We start from the raw sequence: 18,949 nt of genomic DNA on the forward strand, positions 1-18,949 counted from the left end.
GGCTAAGATGCAGGCAGGTTTCTGTGAAACCCCAGAAAAAAATTAGGACCAATGAAAATGTGGGTGGAGAGGCAAGGGGGGGGGACAAATTTCAGCTCAACCTAAGGCCGCTTTTGAACATCGTAACTGTTTCCAGCTGTGACAGGTGATGTCAGGAAGTGGCCAGCTCCCGGGCTAGGGGGGTGGGGCAGTGTTCAGGCTGAGCCTGGGCAGCAGCTTCACCCCAGCCGTTCAGAAGGAGTCCAAGAGCTGCGTGGGCAGCTGAACTGCTTGCCCTTTGCGGTGTCATCAGGCCTCCAGGGCTGGATTCTGTGCCCACAGGCTGGATGCCAGGGTGAGGGAGAAGTAGGAGCTAAAAGTGGCTTCTGGCTGGCTGGCCTGGGAGCCCAAACGCTGCTGCTGTGAAGAGCGGGGAATTTAGCATGCAGCGGAGGGGCAGGAGGGGCACGACAGTACGTTGTTTTCTGTGGTGCAGCACGAAAAGCAAGGGCTTTTGGATGAGGGTGGATACAGCTCGGTAGTAGAGCGCATGCTTAGCATGCATGAGGTCCTGGGTTCAATCCCCGGTACCTCTATTTAAAAAGAAAAGTTAAAATAAGAAAACCAAGGGCTTTGGGTGAGACCAGTCAGGTCTGTAAGAGGGAGAGGCCTGGTGCATGACCCCCAGGGACCCTGCTTGCTTCAGGCCACCTGAATCTGGGCAGCCAGGCTCTCTGTCCAAGGGTGATTTATGACAAAAGTGTGTATTTGGTCTCCATTTCTGGCCCTGAGCTCCTAGAACCCTTGGAATTTCCTCAGTGGAAGGAGCGATAAAAAGTGTCCCGTGTTACGTGAATGAGGTGACTTTTGGACTCCACCTAAGGAGGGGGGCTGGCTTCCAGGAGAAGCCACCTGGTGATTAGAGGATTGGAATGTTCCATCCCACCCCCTGACCGCTGGTCAGTGACTTGATCAATCATTCTCATGTAGTGAAGCCTCCATAACCCAAAGGTGGTGTTTGGAGAGCTTCTGGGTTGGTGACCACCTGGAGCCTGGTATGCTCAGAGAGGGTGTGGACACTTCCTGCTCCTTCCCCACCCTTAGCCCTGTGCATCTCTTCCATCTGGCTGTTTCTGAGTTATAGCCTTTTATAAAAAAACCCAATGATCTAGTAAATGTCCTCTGAGCTCTATGAGCCCCTCTAGCAAATTAATCAAATCCAGGAAGGGGATCTGGGAACCTCTAGAAGAGCCAGTTAGTCAGAAGTGAAGCCAAGCCTCCCCCAGAACCAAGTTCCCCTGCTGCATTTAGGATTAACGTCTCTATCCAAAACTTTATTCCCATATTTGTCCCGCCCCTGTCCCCCTCTCCCCCTCAGGACTGAGAAGTAGCAAAGAGAAGAGGGGATTGAAATCAACCAGGACCCTGCAGGGCCCTCCTGGGTACAGAAGCCCCTCTTCTTCCCCTGGGTCTGATTTACAGAAAAAGACTTTAGTTTGTTAAGCCTGAGTTCCCAAGAACAGACTCAAACAGTTACTAATTAGGGAAGTGAGGAAAATGCAGAAACAAAGGAAAAGCTGTCAAGCAAGAGAAGTGATAGCTTAAACAATTCAGCCATAAAACGGTCCCCACTCCTCCTCAAGGGAGATGGACGACAATCTGATGCGTATGTTTGAGGTGTTCTGCAGAAACTAACATCTCCACCCTGGTGGAGGACAGTGACCACATGCTGACCGCCAGCACTAGACCCCAGACTGGTTGGAACCAGAAGGGTGATGATTAAGATTCCCAAAACATCACCCTGTTACCTCACCACCGACCGATCAGAAGAGAGCCCAGGAGCTGCAACCCTCAGCTCAAATATTGCCCTTAACCCTTCCCAGAAAGCCATAGGGGAGTAAGGGAGTTTAAAGCAGGAGCTGCCCTTTCTCTTCGCTTGTTGCCCTGCAGTAAATGCTGTATTTTCCTTCACCACAACCCAGTGTCAGTAGATTGGCTTTGCTGACCAGTGGCTTCTGCTCTCCAGAGGGAACCAGACCTGGCTGATGGGGGTCTGTCCACAGTTGGTCCTGGGGCAGCGGCTGGGGTGATGGGCGTGTAATGGGCAGTGGTGAGGACGAGGACCAGAGCGGAAGGGTGGGCGAGCAGACCCAAGTTCAGTCTGATAACAGAAGCACAGGTAACACCCTGGGCTCGCGATTTGGCATCTGAAGTGTGTGTTGCAAAGTGGAGGTGGGGGAGGGGCAGCCTTGTAAAACTGAGCCTGTAGCCTGTGTGATCTGATGCTACCTCCAGGCAGAGAGTGTCAGAGTTGAGCAGAGTTGAATTGAACCCAGTGGTGTCAGAGAATTGTGTCGACAAAAGTAATCAATAAATAATCAATAATAACAATAGAAAAGAGCTTTATCGGAGCCAACCTGAGGACTATAGCCCAGAAGCCAAGTTGCTTGGAGAAACTGCTTGGATGAGCATGGTTTCCAGCACAGTTTTGTGTCGTCTCAGAACAAAGAACACTGAACAAGTCGGGGTACATTTCTTCAAGGTTTCAGAGAAACAAACCCGCACATACACAGCAGGTCAGCGTGGCCTTGGCACCTGGGGAATGCTCTGATCGTTGGAGGAGTACCAGCCTCGGCATCCCAGGAAGGGAGGCATTTAATCTTTATTTTTTAATTTTTTTCGGTTGGGTTTTTTTTTTTTTAATGTTTTTATTTATTTATTTTCTAGGGGGAGGTAATTAGGTTTCCTTATTAATTTTTTTGATGGAGGTACTGGGGATTGAACCCAGGACCTCATGCACGCTAAGCATGTGCTCTAACCACTGAGATATACCCTCCCCCCAATCTTTATTTCTAATATGGACATTCTTTACTCTGGTCAATGCTCCCTTTTCTTTAATAATTAAAGCAGGTGTACAGTGTATGTTTGATAGACCACAAACAGGGCTGTTAGGCTGTTTTAGTTAGCATAAAATTCAAGTTAAATTATGTGTAAGCCAGAATGGTGCTTCTGCACACCTCAATGTGTGAAAATTTCTTTTATCAATTGCTTGGTGATGGGGGAAAAAAACCTGCACGTTGGAATCGAGATGCAGGAGCAGACGACCAAATTGTAGGTCCCCGGGCGGACAGCGCCCCCTGCAGGAAAATGTTTGCCGAGCACCTGCCTCCCCCGCTCCCTCATACAGCTTGTGTCTATTATAAGTTAGTTTTTCTAACACCAACACTTGGATCCTCCTCCTTACCCCGGGTTTTATGGGAGGAGATATCAGCATTCATAAAGTTGTCTTTCTCTTGATGCAGTTATGAGCCAGCGGAAAGGACAATTTCCACAGTGGGACAGAACGAGGTTAGAGGAACGTGTTGCCTCTTAATATTCTACAGAAGGTCGCCTTAACCAGCGAGAGTCCCGCTTCCATCCCGTGGAGATAATGAAAAGGTGGCTCTCTAGATGGTGAAGGAGAGGAAATCAGATGTGGGAAGAGGCTGTTCCAATCTGAGTTGGCTTATAAAACCAAGAGGGGAGCGCATGGGGGCCACAAATCTGGAACAGCCAGGATGATCAGGGTGGCAGTTCTTTGCTGACTGTCCCCGTTGGTCGGTCAGTGGCTGAGAATCAGACAAGGTGCGTCTTATCCCCACATTCCAGGGCCGACCTCCAGGGCAGAGTGGTCAGTGACTGGCCAGGTCAGTGATGGGCAGGGTGGGGCCGTGTGGGTGCCCAGATCTGCCTGACTCCAGATCTTGGGTTCCTTCCCCCTGCTGGATGCTGTGGGTCAGCAAAGAGGGGGGCCTGCTTTCCAGGGACTCATAACTGGGTTGGGCAGAATGGAGGTCTTCCTCTTCTCTAAGCCTTTCTCTGCCTTTTCTTCCTTAGATTTCAGCTTCCCACCTGGGCAGGAGGACTTGATCAACCCCCCGGGATGACCGGCAGCCTTCTAGCCCACTGTGCACTCTCTGCCTCTGTCTCATCAAGCCTGAAGCCACAGTGGTGTCCTTGCGCAGTTAGCGGACAGAATGGGCACTGGGGCTGGCATGTGGTTGTACACAGTTCACATCTGGGGACTGAAGGCTCTCATCCCTGCCTTATCTTGTGAGCTCAGCAGCAGCAACTCTGCACCAAGCTCCCAAACACCTGCAGCGGCATGTGAGCCCAGAGCCGGGCTGGGAGTGTGTGTGCACATGAAGTGTGTTTACCTGACCATCTCCCTTGTTTACTACTTTCTGCTTGCCCCTCACTGCAGGAAGCACTTTACAGGTGTAATGGGGACAAGAATTTTGAACTGCATCATTGTGATTTTTTTTTCTCTTGCATTCCGTTGGATATAAATTCCTGCCAAAGGCATTTTTTGCCTTGGTCCTGCTGCTGGAATTCATAGCTTTAACTCCAGCCCAGAGCCAAGAGCCGGCAGGTAGGGAGGGAAAAGGATCTTGTAAATTTCTTCAGTTCCCAGGCCTGGTAGACCTGCTCAGAGGTCTTCAAACAAGGTACACACACTCCTGGGATAGTCTTTCCAGGAGTCGGGTGTGGGCAGGGAAGCCAGAAAATAGCTTTTGCTACATTGATTAATTCATGGAATCTGAAGAAAAGCTTGTAAAATATACATCCACGCATTCTTAGTCATGTATCTTGAAAATTTGGGTAGTGCCAGGAAATATTCCAACTACCCTGGCTTTTATGTAACTGAATTGCATCCCAGGTAGATGGATACTTTCAAGGGAATCAGTTTTCACAATCTCAGCTTCCATATGTCTTCTTTCTTAATGGTGATTTTTAGTTGATGGCTTTGCTTTTTCCACCTCTCTCTCTTTCTTTTTCTAGATTGAGATGTGATTATCATATAACATTATATTAGTTTGAGGTGTCAGCATTTCAAAGCCAATTTTTTCATTATTCTATTATGTTAGTTTTTTAATATATGATAGTATTAGTTTCAGGTGTTAACATTCCAGTATTTGTATATATTGTGAAATGATCACCACAAGTCTAGTTAACATCCATCGTCACACATAATTACACATTTTTTTCTTGTGATGAGAACTTTTAAGATCTGTCCACCTCTGACCCACTTCTCCTTTTATCTAGAAATGCCTTGCTCTTGAGGGAATCCCCTGGGAGTGAAGAAGAGAGAGCACAGGTAGGGATTACGTACCCCTGGGTAGTTCTCAGTGCTCATCCCAGGACACGTCCTTAGCTGGGGGGCGAGCCCCTGAACAGCAGGCACAGTGGAGGGTAGCACACGGTCTCCGGGAATGTCAGCATTTCAGGTCACATTGGCTGAAACTCACAGATGTTCTTTTTATGGTATTTCTTTCAGATTCTTTGTGTTAGTACAAAAATGGAGACGAACCTGTTTTATAAAATCATATAAAATATCCTAATTACAGTCTTCTTTTTTTTTACAGTCTTCATCTCATAAAATATTTGCTATTTTCCATTTCTGTTACAAGAAAGAATTTTAGTACCAGATCAATTGGTCTCTAGCCGTCTAGTCAGCCCGCTGTATTCGTGGATCGCACATCTGCAAGATCACCAAACTACCAACAGAAAATATTCAAGGGAAAAAAATCCCAGAAAGTTCCAAAAAGCAATACTTGAATTTGCCATGCTGGCAACTATTCACATAGCATTTACATTGCACTCATAACTATTTACATAGCATTTACATTGCATTAGGTATTGTAAATAATCTAGAGATGAGTTAAAAGTACACAGGATGGAAGGTGGAGGATGCACATAAGTCTATGCAAATACATTTTATACAAGCGACTGGAGCAGCCTCAGATTTTGGTATCTGTGGGGGTCCTGGAATCAATTCCCCTTGGATACTGAGGGATGGCTGAGTATACCTCAATAAAAGGTGCTTTCTTTTTTTCCTTTTTTTTGAATTAAAGTACAGTCTGTTTATAATGTGTTAATTTCTGGGGTATAACAGTGATTCAACTATACATATATATTCCTTTTCATACTCTTTTTCATTATAGGCTATTACACGATATTGAATGTAGTTCTCCATACTATACAGTAGGGCCTTGTTATTTATCTGTTTTATATATAGTAGTTAGTATCTGCAAATCTCGAACTCCCAATTTATCCCTTTCCACCCCCTCCTTTCCCCTCTGGCAACCATAAGTTTGTTTCCTATGTCTGTGAGTCTGTTTCTATTGTGAAAATAAGTTCACTTGTGTCTTTTTTCTTTTTCAGATTCCACATATAAGTAATATCATATGGTACTTTTCTTTCTCTTTCTGGCTTCACTTAGTATAACAATCTCCAGGTCCATCCATGTTGCTGCAAATTGTATTATTTTATTCTTTTATGGCTGAGTAGTATTCCACTATATATATATATATAGTGGAATAATTTCTTTTTCCAATCATCTGTCACTTGGACATTTAGACTGTTTCCACATCTTGGCTATTGTAAATAGTGCTGCTATGAACACTGGGGTACTTGTATCTTTTCAAATTAGAGTTCTGTCCAGATATACATCCAGGAGTGGGATTGCTAGATCATATGGTAAATCTATTTTTAGCTTTTTAAGGAACCTCCTTATTGCTTTCTATAATGGCTGCTTTTTTTAAATTGAAGTATTGTTGATTTACAATATTGTATGTTTCAGGTGTACAACAAAGAGATTCACAATTCTCCATTTATAGTTATTATAAATACTGGCTACATTCCCTGTGCTGTACAATATATCCTTGTAGCTTATTTTATTTTATACATAGTAATTTGTACCTCTTAATCCTCTCAATTTATCATGCCCCTCCAAAAAAGAAGTATCTTCAAAAGTCCTTGCCGTGTGCCTGCACGGTCCTACATGGTGGAGATACAGGCTTTGCCCTTAGGAATTTAGAGCCCTAAGAGGGAGGTGGACGTTGGAAAAATTAAGCGAGTATGTAAATGCACTTGCAGAACAGTAGGGGGTGTCTGAATTTACGGAAGTGAGGCTAAACCTTGTCCAAGAAGGGGAGGGTGTCAGGGAAGACCTCCCTGAAGAAAGGACAGCACCAAGCTGAGGCTGGAGGATGAACAGGCGTTGCCAGTGAAAGAATGAAGAGTTTCAGGCAGAAGGAAGACACTGGAAGAAGGAAGACACTGAGATCAAGCAACAGTAGGCAGTGTGACTGGAGCCACAGAAACACACTGTGAGAAGAGACTGCAGATCCAGGCGGGGGCCAGGCTATGCAAGGTCTTATAAGCAACTTAACAAGGATTCTGGGTTGTGTCCTAGGTACAGTGGGAACATATGAAGGGCTGTGAGCAGGGGAATGGCATGACTGAATTTTCAGTCTTTAAGAGATCCCTTTAATTGCTGTGTAGAGGTGGGGTAATAGTGTATGTTGGGGAGATGGAACTTAAGCTTATGGTCTAGGATAAGACTGGGGACATGGAAGTGAAAAGGTGGATGGAACTGAAGTTTAAGAGGCACAATTTGTTGAACATGGGATGAAAGAGAGAAGGAATGTCATGAATGACATGACAAACAAAGTGGAGACAGCTGCTGTGCTCGTTAGCGCTGGCTGGAGGCAGAAAATCTGTAGGAAGATGATTATGAGTTTAGTTTTGGACATACTGAATTTGAGATGCCTGTCAGCTATCCAAGTGGAGATTCCAAATAAACTGTTGGATTTATGCACCTGAAGCTCAGAGGAGAGTACCGAGCTGTAGAAAAATATAAAAGTCATTTGCTTATGGATTATATTTGATGATAAGAATGAGTATAATTCCCTTGTCCCAAAGATCAGATTTACAATCATTGAAATTTATATATATATATAAATATATATGGTACCTAAAGATAGACATTGTCTTCCAGAATATTCCTATCTTGAAGAGAATAAGTTTTAAAAATCCTGCCACCACCAAGCTAGTCAAAACTGGTGAGATGCCCTTAGACTATGGCAGTTCTGGTGGCTTTCCCACCTAAGAGGCTTCTGACGGCTTGGGGTCCGGGAACCTCGCCTGGGAGGCAGACTCCCACTTACTCAGAGAAGCCTATCAGTTCATCAAAGGATAATTCCAGAGAGTGACTCAGAACTCTCCGAGGGACTGCTACGGGAGCAACTCAGAAGCGCCACCCTCGTTGTCCCAAATGATGCCCTGATCCTAGAGTAGTGACAGCTGAACAGAGTGCCTGGGGTGCCCTTCCAGCCAGGTCTGGGGAGGCTGCTTTTTGCTTCTTGGTCCCTGAAGCTCTCCTGCTGCTGTTAACTTTGTCAGCCTCTGCTCAACTGATGAGCACAGTATTCTGGGTCTAGAAGTGACTTGCAGGAAGTGACCAACACAGTCACCTCTGCTCCTCGTATGCTCTCCTATACCAAGCAGAGAGAGTATTTTTCCCCTTAGCTCTCACAGAAGAGAAGCTTTCTTCCGCCAAGCCAAGAAAAAACATCTCACAAATCACTTGCCCAAATTAGGTTACAGCCCTTGCCTGACTCAATCTTTGTGGCCAGGTTAACAGTACATACAGATTCGGTTAGACCAGTCAGGGCCTATCCCTAGAGTGGAGGTTAAGGTCTATTCAACTCAAACCGCAGGACTGAGAGTAGACAAGGGGTCCCTGAAAGAACCCCTGGCTGTTGTTGGAGGACAGGGAATCGGATGCCGAGAGGAGGACTCACAAGTGTGCACCACACCCTTTCCACTAAGAGGGCAGGGTGTCTTCACACAAGCTCGGCTGACTTCCCAGTCCCTGGGTCCCCAGGGTGGGGCATACTTTAGGGTCTCCATCATGACCTTGAGCCATTTTAGAGAAACCATCTGAATTACCCACTTGTTTAAGACTCAGTATTCAGTTTGTAAAAGGCGTCTCCCTGGGACTGCTCTTTACGAAGACATTTCAAGTGGCAACGAAGGGCCAGCCAGTGAGGGGGAAGGACTTCCTCACCCCACCTCCCAGACTAGATCAGCTTCCCATTACATGTTCCCACGGCTCCATACTTCCCCTCTGTAACCGTGGTCACCTCGGCTAAGGAGTGTGACGTCCGCAGCCCTCAGCAGGCGGTCCCCTCCATCAGGCAGCGCAGTCACTGCTGCCCCCCGAGCGCCAAAGGCAGTGCTTCATTCGACAAGTGTTTGTTGAAGGAATAACCACTGCCTGCTTCTTTTACTCTCCTTGAGCAAAATGGAGCCTGGTGGTCCTGGCCTTGGAAAGGGGCAGGTTTCTGTTTGCCCTTCATCCTCAGGGGGGTAGCATTTTTGGAACAGAGCTGTTGAATCCACCCTTCTGAACTCTGCATCCTCAGTCCCCTCCTCCAGCACTCCAGGTGTCCTATTCACTGTTAAATAAACCAACCTTAACTGGTCCCAGTCTTCTCTGACTTCTGCCCCAAATCGTTGGCACTCAGGTGCCTTGGAGTGATTTACCTTTCAGGGCCCCTCACCTCCCTCTCTCTCTCATTGACCCCAGGCTTCCCCCCAGATAGTTCCTCCAAAATCACTCCCCAGATCCACTGTCTCGCTCAGCTCGCCCTCTCCACCTCTCCTTGGCGTCTGGGATCACTGGTGACCTCCCCTGGGAACACTCCAGCCATCCCCCTCCTCCTCATCTCCCTCCTGCCTCGGAGACACGGTCTTCCCTCCCTCGGGGCCGTGACCCAGGGATTCAATGCAGATGCAGCCTGCCAACCCTAAGTCCAGTCCTGCGGATCTAGTTCTGTCCAGCTCAGTGAGGCAGGATGAAACACCTCTTCCAGGCAAAACCCACCGGAGCCTGGCGGCAGTCAGACTGTCTAGAAGAGCAGTGAAGCCTGGAGGGCTGAGAGAGGTGGTGAAGACTTGTGCCTTGGGCTTCTCTCCCACCCGAGCGTCCCCTGGCCTCAGTCCCTAGCCCTGCCCCAACTCCTTGCCAGTTTATAACTAAGAGAGGTCATCTTTTGCCCCATCCCCTTCCCCAGCCGCAGGTGACAAACTGGTGGTTCACACACAATTGCTTTGGCCTGCCATACTTTTTTTTTAAGTTTCAATTAGTTGCTATCATTTAAAAATTAACCAATTTCACTTAAGAATCCAAATTTCTAGTCTCTTTTGAAAAATCAGAAGATCTGGCAACACCAGGCCCACATTCCTGCCCAGTGACCACCAGCTAGAGTTGGTCTCACTGCTCCCTTCCGTTGGGGCTGGCGTGCTGGTCTCTGCAGTTTTAACTCTCCTGATGGCCCTGGCCACCCGTGTCAGCAGCCTGGCTTCTAAACTGTGTCTCGGCATGAAGCAGTCCAGGGGGAGGAACAAAAGCCCGCAGATCTCAGCACATGAAGGAGGGCAGGGCTGGGCGAGCAGGAAGGCAGGCCGGAGAGTCCCAGTTGGGAGCCACATCCCAGCTGCTCCCCATCACTGTTTATTGCTAGCAGCGTTGCAGGTACCCTGTGTGTGTCCTGTCCTGGCTCAAGCCTGCCTTGGGGGCAGGGCTGCTGCAAACACGCGGCTTGCTGTCCGCTACTTCAGGCCACACCATGTCCTACTGGAGCTGGGCCTGAAGTTTGAGGCTTTGTCCTGGGCCTGAGGAACAGTGTGGCCTGTAGGCAAAGGCTTCCTTACTATCCAGCCACCTCAGCCAAATGTACACCAGGGGGTGGCAGCCTTGTCACAGTCCAACATGATGTTGAGAACAGTGCAGGGGGCCCCACCCACGGACAGGGCCGTACGGGAGTCCACATGGTACTTCACGGTGCTCAGGCCTCCCTCCCGGTCCACCTTGAACTGCTCCTGGGAAGGGAAGGGAGAGATAGCATGTACTCAGGGTTTTGTGGGTGCCAGCTGTCCACTGATGCCCCATGACCTCGTCATCAGAGGTCCTGTGAGCCCCACTGAAGAGACAGGGAAGTGAGGCTCAGAGACGTGAAGTCTCTCGCCCATGGCTGCACCCCCGAGTCAGCGGGAAAGCAGGGATTTTCCAGTTGAATTAATTTGGCTGCTGGAGAAGAAGCTGTTTGAGGGGTGGGGACTCCTGTGTTGCAGGTCAGCCTGGGATTCTGGTCCCATCTCCAACTCCCACACACACATCTCGCCTGCGTGGACTCTTAGGTCTCAGCTGACCCACGGTGTCCAAGGGCCACGGCAGCCATCAGAGGAGGGTGTGGTGCCCAAGCAGAATGCCCACAGGCTGACCCGCGCCAAGCAGGAGAGGATGGGGCCACTTGGTGAAATGTCTGGGCCCGTAGGTTCCCCACATACCACCTGTCCATCAAAGGACCGGCCAGCACCTGTTTCTGAGCCGCGATGCGCTTCTGGTCCCTCTTCCTCCAGGCTGGGTCATGCAGGTGGCGAAATGTCTTGTACCCGGTTGTGATTCCCGAGGGGCGGAAAAGCTAAGGGAGCCAAAGGAAGTTGGGTCAGGCTGCCTCCCCTGAAGCCCCAGCCCTCACCACTAGCCCTCTGTGGTCCCGCTACCTGCAGGGCCCACAGGCAGGGGCCTGCACCCCCAGTCTGCAGGAGAGGTGTGCCTGTCGGGGCCAGGGCTGGGGTCAGAACCAGGGCTGCTGTCTCCCAACCCCAGGAACTTCATTTGGAGACAGAGAGAAGAACCTCGGCACAGTTATGATGGCCAAGGAGGTGGGGGGCAGCGGCAGGCAGTGTTACCTGGAGCCCCGCTCCTTTGATGCGCCGGTAGAACTCGTCGTCCTCGCGGCCCCAGCCCCAGAAGCGGTTGGACATCCCGTTACACTGACACAGAGACAGGCAGCGTCACTTGCCCCCTCCTCCCAGGGGTGCTCCTTGGTCTCCTACCACTCAGGAGTCCCCAGCACAAGCCGGCCTGGGCCAGGCCCCCTTTGCTCCTCCTCCCTGGCAGTTCTGAATGGACACTCAGATGCTTACAGCTCCTACCACCTCTGTGGTACTGGGAGAACAGTCAGCATGCCCCAGTCCCTCCGGCTGTTCTAATGGGGCCTTGAACTTGTGTGAGGTGATTAGTTTCTCATAAATGTCTGACTGGCGGAGAGGGGACCTCTGGAGAGCTGGCGATCGGCAGAAGTGCCAGCTCCTGCTCGGTTTCTCCCTGGCTCCATGCTCCCCCTTCTGCCAGTGGGGCTCTGCCCTGGTCTCCCCTTTCTGTGGGAAAGGGACAGCGGGCTCTAGGACAGACACCCAATTTTACCACCGGACTTCGGGCTTCATTTACATTAGCTGGCTCCAGCCACAGCTTGAAGAGAGGAGCAGGAGGTGAGGGTCTAAGCCACTCAGTTCTTCCTACCCCCACCCTCTGCCATAGTGACTGATTCAGGGAGGGACCCGTGACGCAAGTCAAGCCAATCAAGAGGCAGCGTGGAGCAGCTATGGGCCTCCTGTCTAGGCTGTTGGGAAGGGGGCTCCATCTACCACTAGGCTTGAGCCTCGACGGATGCAGGTTGCAGCTACAACCATCACCTTGCATGCTGAACGTCTGGAGATAAATCCAGTCTAGAGATGGCGGAGCCGAGACATGGAAGGTGAACTGGTGTCCTGGTGACACCACCTGAGCGGCTGGGCAAGACAAACCTGAAGCCAGACCCTCTCTCAGTCCCGCCCAGACTTTTCCACTTTGCGAACCAACAAACCCCAGGTCTTCTGAAGCCGCTGGCGCAGGGGTCGTTACTGTGGCAGAGTCCTCCCTCACTGGCTTGCTCGGTCCTGCCCTCTCCTGTCTCTGGCTCCTCCTGGGCCCCCCTGCTGGCCCCGGGCAGGGCTCCTCCGTCTGCCGGGCCCTGGCACTGCTGCTCTTCTGGCCCCTGCCCCCACCCAGGCGGGTGCTCCCTGGCTCTGAGCAGAGCAGGCAGGCCGGGCCTCACCAGCTGGTAGTGCTGCTTGGAGAGCAGCAGGATGCCACCGACGTAGGTCTTGTAGTGGTAGAGCGGGTGGAGCTCCGGGGAGGCCACGTGGAAGGGCCCGGCCTCGGGGAAGCCATAGTCCAGCTCCTCGTTGAGAGGCAGCAGGTCCACATCGTGCATGGCGATGTAGTCCGTGCTGTTGCCGCTCTCCAGGAAGCCCGCGTTGATAAGCGCCGCCCGGTTGAACCTGCGCAGGGCGCCGAGGCTGGGCAGGGGGCGGCGAGCTCGCTCTCCCCCAGTCTCCATGGGAGAGCCTGCCCTCCATCTCACCCGCCCTTGGGGCCGTGCTGCCCTCCAGCCCAACACCGACTTCGCTGTGGGGCTGCCTGGCTGCACGTCTGCCCCTCCACTCATCTCACAAATGTTTACTGTGCACCTGCTGTGTGCCAGGAACTGTTTAGAGCACTGGAGATACAGCAGTGAGAAATCAAAGCCATGCCCTCACAAAAAGGAAGAAATAAGTAGACATGGAACAAGCCAGGGAGTGGTAAGCACTGTGAAGAACAGTAAAGCAGGAAGAGGAGGATCAAGCACACTGGGTGGGAGTGGCCAGTTGTTCTTTAGGAGAGAGTGGGAGGGAGCTGAGGTGTACGTGAGGGTGTGACTTTCACGATGGACCATGGAATCCAAGATTCGTCAGTAGAAAGTGAGGACCAGGAGGGTGGGTGGTGAACACTGGGAGCATGGTGGACTAAAGGACCTGGTGGGGTCCAAGAACTGCTGGAGTCTGTCTACCAGCAGGAGTGAGCTGGAGGGAAAGGAGGTCGGGGTGGAGTGTGAGATGCTTGGATCGTGGGGAGCAGTCTCTGGTGAGGACAAGGATTTGGGGATAATGCTGGACTGTGAGCAACTTTAAAGCCCTGGCCCTGACGCTCCCTTCCCCTAATCCCCACCGCCAATCCACCACTGAGCCCTGTCTGTGCTTGCCCCACATCACCTCTCTCCACCCCTCTGCCACGCTGACCAAGCCCCTGTCAGCTCAGGTGACTCCAATGACCACCCAACAGATCTCCCCAGTCCCCTCCTTGTCCTGGTATGATCTAGCGCATACAGCAGCCACAGGAAACTCTGTAAAATGGAAACCAGATCAGGGGCCTCCCCAGCCACAAACCCTCCCCCTAAATTCCTGTCATGTCCAGTGAGAGGGGACTAGCGCCTCCCATCCTCCTGCTGGGGCCCCGGGTGGCCTTTTGCAGGCTTGGGCCCACCTGACATTGGACGTCGGTAGGAAAAGGGAGCAGGCCTGAGAGGCGGGGCAAGGTGAGGCCCAGGCGCGAGGGTGCTGGCTCAGGAGGCGGTCCCCACCTGAAATGGTCCACCTGGTTGAGCACATAGATATGGTGCTGGATCTTCTTCCTGCTCAGGAAGCGGTGCATGTGCGGCACAAAAACCAGGAGCTCCTCAAAGCGTTCTCGGAAGGGTACCAGCACTGCCAGGCGGTGGGGGCCCCAGGACTCATCTTCTTCCCACTGCTCGGGGGGCGGCTCTGGCGGGCAGGCCCGCGATGGGCCCGGGCTCTCCTGCCCTTGTCCCCTGGCCGCCCGGGCCACGTCCCCAGAGCAGCTGAGCTGCAGCCAGAGCAGGGAGAGGAAGCCCAGTAAGAGACAGGCGACGAAGAGATGGAAGACGGAGCATTTCCGGGGGAGGCTGCTGGGGATCAACCTGGACCTGGGACAAGGACAGGGACCAGGTGAGAAGGGCAAGGCTGAGCTGAGGTCCTGTGACCCCTTCTCTGGCTTCCCCAAGTAAAGCACACATGACTGTTCTGCCCCAAGCGCCTGGGAATTAGTGCAGAAGCAACTTCAGTGCTTTTGTTCATGCTGCTACCGTGCATGAGAATCCTGCTACCGTGCATGAGAATCCTGCTTGCAGCTCTAGGCTCAGCCTGTGCCACCACCTCCAGGAGGCCTTCCAACCACTCCCAGGTCTCGGAGCTGCCCCAGTTCCTCAATGCTCTCTTACTTTCTGTGCCTGAGTCCTGGCCAGACCAAGAGCTGCTCGAGGGCAGGGACGAGACTCCTAGTCCCCTGCACTTGCCCCCTGCCAGGAAAATGGCTCATGTCCTGAGCTGATGGCAGGAGATCTGCCTTAGAGATCCCACCCGTTGCCTTCCACCTGCTCCCCTGCAGGTTCACCTTCGACAGAAACCTTGGCTTCATCCTGCTTCTCAGACCAGAAAGCTCCCCAAGACAGGGGCTTGTGCTGGCATCAAGCCCCAGTGAAAAGACCAGTTAACTCTGGGAAAATCAGGTCTGTTCCCAAACCAATGCAAGGCTCAAACTGACAGTGGCAGTTCACTGAATGCATCTCAAAACTTCAATGCAAGAGGCAGCTCACATGACAAGAGACGAGAGACAGAAGAGGGAAAGAAAGATGAGGGCTGGGAACAGCACCCAGGCTCATTTCAGAAACCAGAAAACCAGCAGAGTATCTCAGGCTTTGGGGTAGCGCTGGGAGAGACTGCCCTTTAGGTTATAAGGCACAAAGAAATGGGTGGAATTCACCTGATTTCTTTGTCCCCCCCGCAAAAAAAGTTCCTAAGGATAGTGAAGGAGGAACAGAGGAATCCAAGAAGAGGGAAGCCTCTTCTATTCCGAAATTACCTGGAAAGCAACCTACTTTATAACCTCTGAGAGTCACCAATTAGCTACCAGGTCATATAGATCCTACCTCCTAAGTGCTCTTTGATCCTTCCTCACCCACTGCCTCTCCTCTAGCTCAAGTCTCATCTGGTCCTTGGCCTGACAGTCAGACCCCTCTGTGACCTGGCCCCATCTCCAGCTGCTCCCTGCTACTCACCCAGTGCTACACATGGGCAACCCAGAGCCTATCCACTTACCCCATTCCTTCCTGCTCCAGTCCTCACACAGCCTGCTGCTTCTGCCTAAAATGCCTTTCCTTATTTTATCTTCCTGGAGGCGCCCCACTGATCCTTCAGGGTCAAGTTCCAATGTCATGGCCAGCATCACCACCTCGCTTTCCCCATCACATGTACACAACCCGAGATATATACTCCCTGCTTTGTGTGCCCATGGGATCTGGTACTGCCCTCTTTGAAGCACTTAGCATTTTGTAATCACCTGCGTCCCTGCTTGTCTTCCCCATAGGTAATCAGATTCATATCTGTGGCCCCAGCACAAGTCACACAGCAAGGGCTTGCTAAGTGAGTTACAGAAAGGGCTTAAGCATTCAGGGCATGCTTGTCACACACTAGAGCCAAACCAACTCCTGCCTCTCTCTAGAGGCACAACTGCCAATCTGGAAGCTGGCAACCCTGAAGCCAGACTCAGCCCCACACACAGCAGAGAGGGGGCCACACACGTGCAGAGCTTCTGACTTACCCCCCATTATCCTGTGGTGGGGGTTTCCGCTGGGGAGGAGCAGAGGCCGATACTGCCAATGGCCTAGGAAGGCTGGGACCTCTACAGATTCTCCCTCTGGGCTCTTTCTGGGGGCAGGGTAGAGACTGGGGAGATGGACATGGGGAAACATCCCACCTTTGGGGGAAGAAGCAGTGACCATTATCCAGGGGTATGGCATGGGCTGGGCATTCCACGCACTTTCACATGATGTCCCCTCAATCTAGCCTTCCCTCCTAGCAGGATCACCTCCCCATGGGCACTCACTTCCTGTGCTGTTAGGGCTCAAACTACTGAACAATTGAATTCAGAGCTGAGTCCCAATTCCTCAGGACGCTGGAGGCTGAAAACAGTTGCTCCTGGTGCCACCTGGTGGCAAACTCCAGATCTGCAGTCTCAGCTGCTCCCAGGCCCAGGCCACCTTGGTTCTGGGGAGCAGAGGCAGACCAGAAGAGGTTTTTGTCTCCTTTATCAATCTGCGCCCAAGGCTGGTGAGAGGTAGATTCAAACCCAGACAGGCTGATTCCAGAGCCATCCCTCTTAATCACTACATGAGTGAGCCAGCATCTGTTGCATGGATCTTTGTATCCCTGTGTCAAAAGCGTGTATTGACATCAGTCAAGTTTTCTGGGAGCACGGTTGTGCTCCAGAAGTTTATGGAAAGGAATTAGGAAATGGAAAATTCTCCTCCATCACCTTTCCTTTCTTCCCTCAAATAAACCTTAGTGGTTCGAATACTCGGCTGCTCTGGTTGCAGCACCTCCAAACTGCAAAAGTAACTGGAAGACAACAGGCACCTCCTCTGCCAAGCACAGCATCAAGAGTTTTACATGTATGATCCCCTTTCATTCGCATACAGACCTGCGAAGTAGATATTATGATCCCCTGTCTCAAAGATGGAAAAGCTGAGGTCAGAAAGATTAAGTAATCTATTTCTGGTCTCATAGCTACTAAAGAGGATTCCTGTCCAGGCCTAAGTCCACAGTCCAGGCTTTCTGTTATATTCGTCTTACTTCAACACCAAGTCTGAAAAATTCCCAAAGATAAAGAGTTGTGCCCACTCTATTTCAAAGCCTTTCGACACCTAGCAAACTTAAGTGAATGAGGTGTTACTCACTAGGCAGCGATCCACTATCATGTATTCTGGGGTGAGAAGGAGTTTTGGGAGCACATCTCAAGACTGAAGTGTGGGTGTCCTCCCAAATTTAAATGGCCAAATAGCTTCTTTCGGCCCCCCATTCTGCTTTAGCGGTAATCACGTGCTAAGGTCTGGGTCAAGCTCACACCTAACTCCTGGAGCAGGCCCCACTAAAGTGCAGCTGCACCGGAAATGAACTAATGTTAGTTCTGAGAAGTGTTTAGTCCTGGCCAGGCAGCGGCCAGCCAGGCAGAGTATAGAGCTTCTGTCTGGGGTGTTCTTCTGGGTGGTCAGCAAAGAATGGGGAAGACTGAAGGAGGGAGGGTAGAGTCTAAGGCTACGTGGATGTGATGAGGGAGGCACAGACCAGAGAAACGGAATAAAGACCCTCTGAAACCAGACACAGACAGAAAGAGATTCACTGTGTGAGGTCAATGGAGTCGGAGACCCGCAAGAAGACAGACGTCAGTGGAAAAACACAGAAAGAACCATGAGAGAGTGACAGAAACTCACAAAGGTAAGTCAACGGAAAACACACACCCCTGAGTGACGGAGACCTGCGGAGTAAAGGAGACTGGTAGAGACAGAGACCCACATAGAGACAGAGACCCAAAAACAGAGAGAGTCAATGACCCACAAGGAGAACCACAGACCCTACAGAAACCCGCAGAGACGGAGAAGCGACGGCCTCGGGCTCCTAGATTCCACGGGGCGGCCCGGAAAGGATCGGCACCCAGGAGGACGGGGCCCGGGCCGGCCACCGCCGCTCACCTGCCGTCCTCCCAGGGCAGCTGCGCCGCTTTCCTTCGGGAGGGGAACATCGTGGGGGGAGGCGGCGGCGCATGGGGCTCGAGCTCCCAGCCGGGCCGGCCGGGCCTCCCCGGCCTACGCGGCGCCTCCGCCTCCCGCCCCGCCCAGGCCCGTCCGCCCGCCCCTCGGTCCTCTGGGTCCGTCGCTCCGGCCGCGCCGTCTGCTCCCTGGAGCTGCAGCGTCAAAGGTTCCGCTTCCGGAAGCACATGTGAGTACTCCAACCTCCGGAACTGCTGCCTTCCGGAGACCGCTTGACATCCCGAGAAATTGAGGTTTCAGAGGGGTCTCAAGACAATGGACTGGGTTGGACTTAGACTCCGGACTTACAAACCAGCGCCCAGGCAATGATCTGCACCTTCCGCCTCTTCCCAAGGAAAGGCAGGGAGAATCTGAGCAGTCGCGCCGTCAACCCAGGTGCACTCTTCCTCCGCGACAAGCTTGGAGGAGGGCAGGGCCAAGCTCAGGGATACCCCAAACGGTAGTCAGGAGCCAGGCACTAAACACAGATGGGCTGGATTCGAAACGACTCTGCCAATTCGGCTATGTTGGGGCGGGGTCGGGGGTGGGGGGCAAGACAATCTCTTTTGCTTCTGTTTCCTCACCTGAGTATATAAATGGTTCCTGATCTACGTGGTTGCTGTGAGGATTAAAGGAGAAAACGCAAACACTGGTACAGTGATGGGCACAACAGTCCACGCTATATAAATGATAGCTGTCATCTGGGGAGGGGTACTTCAGTGGAGCTGAGGTGAGAACTGAGGAAGGGAATAAGGAGATTGACTTCCCATATCTGCCCTGTCACCATGGGAACTTAGGCCCCAGCTAGGCCAGCTTCCCACCTGGCAAGAGAGTGG

At 51.6% G+C, this 18,949-nt stretch overlaps 1 protein-coding gene across 5 annotated transcripts; it reads right to left on the bottom strand.

Annotated features, from left to right (window-relative positions):
* Positions 1–9,913: 9,913 nt before the first annotated feature.
* On the bottom strand, positions 9,914–18,230 carry B4GALT7 (beta-1,4-galactosyltransferase 7). Of its 5 annotated transcripts, none has more exons than XM_074350180.1 (7): positions 18,057–18,227; positions 16,130–16,285; positions 14,094–14,456; positions 12,750–12,993; positions 11,563–11,646; positions 11,187–11,291; positions 9,914–10,689 (listed from the first exon to the last, which is right to left on the bottom strand). In XM_074350180.1, the coding sequence occupies exons 1-7, from the start codon at positions 18,104–18,106 to the stop codon at positions 10,534–10,536; spliced, it is 1,158 nt and encodes a 385-aa protein (XP_074206281.1). In that variant the 5' UTR covers positions 18,107–18,227; the 3' UTR covers positions 9,914–10,533. The 5 variants fall into 5 exon arrangements, with proteins under 5 accessions (XP_074206281.1, XP_074206277.1, XP_074206278.1 ...); XM_074350176.1 differs by having other exon boundaries at positions 12,750–12,975; positions 18,057–18,226; XM_074350177.1 differs by lacking the exon at positions 11,563–11,646 and having other exon boundaries at positions 18,057–18,230.
* Between the last annotated feature and the right edge of the window lie 719 nt (positions 18,231–18,949).

Source organism: Camelus bactrianus, chromosome 22 (genome assembly GCF_048773025.1).
Source record: "Camelus bactrianus isolate YW-2024 breed Bactrian camel chromosome 22, ASM4877302v1, whole genome shotgun sequence".
NCBI lineage: Eukaryota > Metazoa > Chordata > Mammalia > Artiodactyla > Camelidae > Camelus > Camelus bactrianus.

What these genes read in the sequence shown, in the direction of transcription:
- B4GALT7 (XM_074350180.1), bottom strand. Translation starts at nt 18,106, where the DNA reads ATGTTCCCCTCCCGAAGGAAAGCGGCGCAGCTGCCCTGGGAGGACGGC. An exon ending in CTGCCCTGGGAGGACGGCAG is followed by an intron (nt 16,286 to 18,056) that starts GTGAGCGGCGGT and finishes CTTCCCCCAAAG; the next exon opens with GTGGGATGTTTCCCCATGTC. An exon ending in TCAAAGGAGCGGGGCTCCAG is followed by an intron (nt 11,292 to 11,562) that starts GTAACACTGCCT and finishes TGGCTCCCTTAG; the next exon opens with CTTTTCCGCCCCTCGGGAAT.